General features: G+C 54.1%; 2 protein-coding genes across 2 annotated transcripts; one reads left to right on the top strand and one right to left on the bottom strand.

Moving 5' to 3' along the window:
• Nucleotides 1-2419, bottom strand: B0T26DRAFT_649213 (fungal-specific transcription factor domain-containing protein; the record flags this gene model as incomplete). Its single annotated transcript, XM_060438064.1, has 3 exons — nt 1-1686; nt 1775-2180; nt 2325-2419. 3 exons carry the CDS (start codon nt 2417-2419, stop codon nt 1-3), a joined length of 2187 nt encoding a protein of 728 aa, XP_060295017.1.
• Nucleotides 2420-3667: 1248 nt separating this feature from the next.
• Nucleotides 3668-4646, top strand: B0T26DRAFT_753784 (uncharacterized protein; the record flags this gene model as incomplete). Its single annotated transcript, XM_060445748.1, has 2 exons — nt 3668-4060; nt 4128-4646. 2 exons carry the CDS (start codon nt 3668-3670, stop codon nt 4644-4646), a joined length of 912 nt encoding a protein of 303 aa, XP_060295018.1.
• Nucleotides 4647-4880: the final 234 nt, after the last annotated feature.

Genomic DNA, 4880 nt, shown 5'->3' on the forward strand with positions numbered 1-4880 from the left:
TCAATATTGAGTCCCAGAACGTAAATTCGGGCCGTTGGCCATGCGACATGACGCATCCGAAAATATAATCCGAACAATAGAAAAGAAAGCCGTACCAGTCTGGTATTGAGGGTGATGGGAAGGTGCTTGGTCCTGGCTTTCCGGTGAACAGTTGGAAGATTCCGAACTGAAGCCTGTCGCGCCCATCGACAAGTTAAGCATCTTGCTCAGAATCTTGAAGCCCCGATTGGCCTCGGTCGACTGATGCCTCATTGCTTGCCAAACGAGCCTTGAGGTTTCGAGCAATTCTAGCAGCTTTTCCTTTGCCACGACGTCAGGAACAGCGCCGTCCACCACTTCAACCTCTATCGTGAATTGCGAACCGGGCTTATCTTCTTTCGCGGTGAGATAGGATAGTTCAAGACAAAGAATCATATCGGCCAGCAAAAAGTCATGGACACTCAAGCTGTTCAAAAACCACCTATCCTTGGCCAGCCGACCATCTGGTTGAACCTCGACGTGAATCTCGTATTGATATTGAAGCGCCAGCATGGCAGACTCCAAGCAAATACGCCGGCAGTCGGCGTAGCGCTCGTACAGTCGGCCAAGTCCCAGGTAAGATCGATGAAGAACCATGCGAGCCTTCAGGTAGATCAGGTCTAGCAGGTATCGCTGCATGAACAGATCGACAGGGTCCGCCAGGGACTCACTGGGGGGACGATACTGGAGGATGGCCGGTATGTTGTCGTGGACCTGTTGAAGTCGCGCATCAAGACGCAAGGTATCAGCATGGCTCATCGGCTTCGGCGAACTTGTTGGTTCGATAATCTCGCCAAACACGGCGCCGAGGCGGGATTTGAAAATGATCAGGGTAGCCGTAGTCCGTTCTGTGAATGGGCGCGATGGAGGGAGTACCTCGGTTTCTTCATCAAAGTCTTCGTCGTGGAGGTTCCTCGGAGGCTCCGTGTCAGAGAATCGGTCGTGGATATTGCTGGGGAGGCCGAAATGGAATGAAAGAAGACGGTCAATTTCTCTCAACATTGCCCACTTCCTTCTCCGCATTTCAGAGGTGAAGGGGGACATTTTGGGATAATGTCTACCATCCCGGTGCATGCCCATGTGCATCGCGAGGCGGATGGTTATGGTGAGGAGCATCGAGCTGCCGACTACCGCATCCGGGTAGCCCACAAACTCACACCCAAACAACATGATCAATGCCTCGATCTTGTAGCAGCCAGGCTTTGTGTAGTCACTGAGCGCTAGACAGTGGGCCGCGTGCGCTTTAAATGATTCAAACACAGCACGAGCAGGACCCAGGTTGCCTGGCATTTCTTCTCCCCGCCCGAGGATGTAGAGCGATGCAAGAGAAAAGGCAGAGAAATGAAGCGCGAGGCTGGCGTATGTTCTCTTGGACGGATTTTCCCAAAGTCTATTGTAGTCCCTCAGGAATGAAGGGACATGGAAGATTACCCACGATGGTTCTTTCGTCTCGAACAGGGCAGAAATTAGACGGTCAGCAACCGGACGCGGTGGCAGGTGAAAGGCCATCTGGGCGACGGTTGCGCGGGGAAAGACGCCCGAAAAAAGAACGGGGCCCTTCGCGGAAGAGGCATAGTCATAAGGAATAAAGTGGCGAGTACGAGTATCGTCAGGTATGTCGTCAGGTATGTCGTCAAAGGTATGAAGGTCACTAGTCAGAGTAGTTATCTGTGTACGAAAGGGGTAGTTAGACCACTGAGACTCTAGTCAGGCAGCAGTGCCCACAGACGCGCAAACCTCGGATAGATAGACATACGTGATCTAAAATGGCCTCCCAATTTGCATTGTCGATATACCTCTGGTCTTCCGTCACCAGCCCAGCCGTCTCTTTGAGGCAGCGAGGTAAGAACTGGTTTTCACCTTCGCCATAGTCGTCGTCTTGTTGATCTCCCTCGCTACCGACAGTGAGAGCCGTGTCGCCGGCCCATCGGCGCTGTGACTTCAGAACCTGCACAATGTGCTCCAGGTGCTTCAAGCGGGCCTGCAGAGCCGAGTCGGTTGCCGGCTTTATGCCACGAGGCGACGCCGAAGCGGCAGCACGAGCCAGGCCCGGCGCCGGCTCAGATGGCGAGGCTGTCGCGACGTACGGAATGAACTGGCACGTGCCATCAAGGCCCCGTTTGATGCATTGATCGCACGGAGACTGGCGGTCGCATTTTAGTCTGCCAATATCACGGTGGTCAGCTAGTGGTGCATTTACTCAGGGTAGTGGTCTCACGGAGAAATAGCGCCGCGGTGTTTGAGCTTCAGACGGAGACCAAGAACCCCGCGAGTCGTAACATGGAAGTCGTCGGCCCTAAACTTACTTCTTCCCTCGACAGCTTGTACAAGAGAACCTGATGCGAGTCCTCTTCTTGTGGTCAGCCCCCCCAACAAATGAATCTGGGGCGGTGAGGTCCATTGATGGGGCCCGCAACTGAAGACGGACTGGATGGCGGGTTGAGCGGCAACGTCGGGTGAGGTGGGGAATGCAATGAATGGCCTGCCGCGGTGGCTGGAGCCCAAACCACTTGCGGCCGGATGGCACAGGCCCAGGCCCTCTGGCTGAGGTTCGCTCGTCCTTTCAGGTGCTGCAGCCTCTTTGAGCGTATGGAAGCTGTTGGATATGCCCGCCGTGACATGCAGCGCAAGTTTCAGTCTGGCCGACAATGCCAATCGGGTAGCCAAGAGAAGAATCACGCCGTCTTGGGGGAGAACCGTTTTACCCCATTTGACTTGAGCTGACAAAGATGTCAGCCAACGCAGAACCGTGCCCTTGGACTGCCCGCTCGACAGCCCGCCTAACCCATGTCCACAATAAGTGCTTACTCAGCTGGTTAGCCTGAGTTGGATCAGCGGAGAAAACTTGCCTGCCGCGACTGAGATCGGATTTAAGAAAGATCAAGAACCGTATCCGTACACGAATGAGATCTCTTGCATGGAGTACCTTATATCCATCCGTCTACAAAAGAGCACATGTCACGTCTTCCTGGGCTTGGGAGTTCGCTTTAGAGCCTCCCATCTCCTCTTTCTGCGAGCGATGATTTTGGGCTTTGTCTTCTTATTGTTCCACAAGCCTTTGACGATTCAATGCGGGACGGTGGCGTCGCGACTGTGTCTAGATTCAGCCCTCTTAAGCAACCGGATGGGCTTGGCAGAGTTGTTGAGCTGCGATGCTCCTTGCTCGATCAGGGCCATGATAATCAATTGCCCGAGAAATCGAATGAAGTCGCTGAATTATCGTGTTTCGTCCAAAACAGTCAGAAAAGGCAGTCGTAAAAGGCGCTTTTGGCAATGATAAAGTCCAATGAGCTGTCCGTTCCAGCTTCCAAGGGCCCTGCGGCCGTTGAAGGGCGGTTACGGGAATGGAATTGTACTTTCGAGCATTTCTACTTATCGATAATTGGTCAATGCTCTTTTTCCATTGCGGGCCCAGAACGTCGACCGAACGCTGGGGGTCAGGAAGAGAGTGGGGCTTGGTGCACGAGCCACCACATTCCCTCTCCCAATAGCTAGCTTGGTTTCGTATCCAGTGCAGCTTCGCCGTTCTGCCACCTACCGATGACGCGTATCGTGGCCCGAGAACTCCAAGCAACACCACGCATTGAACCGCGGCCTCCCATTTGCAGCGCCCGCAAGGTGCATCTCATTTCAGCGGAGCGATCGCGACATGGCTTCTCTAGGCACAGATCCCGCCGCGCCCGGCGCTGCTTCGCCCTTTGCACCTGTTCTACACACATTCGAGCGGCCCATCGGTTACGTGTCTCGCGCCCTGCGATCGGCCGCATACCCCCTCCAGGGCGTGTGGTACTTCCTTCGTCGGCCAGCCTTTTATCCCCTGTTCACCGGCCGTCTGTTACCATTATCGGTGATATCGCTGCTGGTTTATTTTATCCTGTTCTCATTTGCGTTTCTTCCGCAGTTGGCTTTCCTCGTTATTTTCCATGGCTGGGCCGGTGCGGTAATAAATGCGACGGTTCTGGTTCTTGGGGAGGGATTGGTTGTCATCCAGGGCCTCTTTGAAGGCTTCTTCGTAGACGAGTGCCGCGTCGACGTGTTTGACGTAAGTTACCTTCCTGGTGCGATCGCGGGTTGCTCCTGTCGATGACGCACGCTAAATTGCTTGTTAGGCGACATTGATCAACTATGGCCTCACCGACCTCGTTGCGCCGCACCGAATCCTCCTGTACGATGCCCCGAATACTGTTAAGATGTTAGGGAAACCCACGACACGGGCCGAGTATCAGCCGTGGAGCCTGACTCAGATCGCCGAACTGATATTCTTTCTCCCACTTAACCTCGTGCCCTACGTCGGCACGCCTGCCTTCATCATCATCACCGGAGCTCGCCTCGGCAAGCTGTCGCATTACAGGTGGTTCAAGCTACGCGGTCTGGATAAAAAGGCAATAAAGAGGGAGCTGAGCCTGAGGACGTGGGAGTACACATGGTTCGGGACTGTTGCCATGATCCTCGAGCTTGTTCCCATCTTGAACTTCTTCTTCTTGCTTACCACTACTGCGGGTGCGGCCATGTGGGTAGCCAAGATGGAAGAACAAGCGCGGATACGTGTTGGGCAGCCCATCACTGCGGCTGACCAAGCAGCTCTGCAGGATTCGGACGAGCCTGTCTATCGCGACGATCCTGTCTAATTCTGCTCGCGTTCCATTTTCGGTTATTTACTATACAAATCATAGCCTGTTTTTGCAATAATTCCATCATGTAAGAACAAATCTTATCCTTGTAGTATCTTGCCCATCTCTGCGGGTCTCTTCGTGTACCTTCCGACGTTGCGTGTCTCGGCAAAGGGTAGGTGCACCGTCCTCTTGCAGCACTGCGTTGGGGAAAACGCAAGCTTGGGGTGCCATGCAGTCCTGGACTTTCGC

This window comes from Lasiosphaeria miniovina (genome assembly GCF_030549165.1).
Source record: "Lasiosphaeria miniovina strain SMH2392-1A chromosome Unknown B0T26scaffold_5, whole genome shotgun sequence".
Lineage (NCBI taxonomy): Eukaryota > Fungi > Ascomycota > Sordariomycetes > Sordariales > Lasiosphaeriaceae > Lasiosphaeria > Lasiosphaeria miniovina.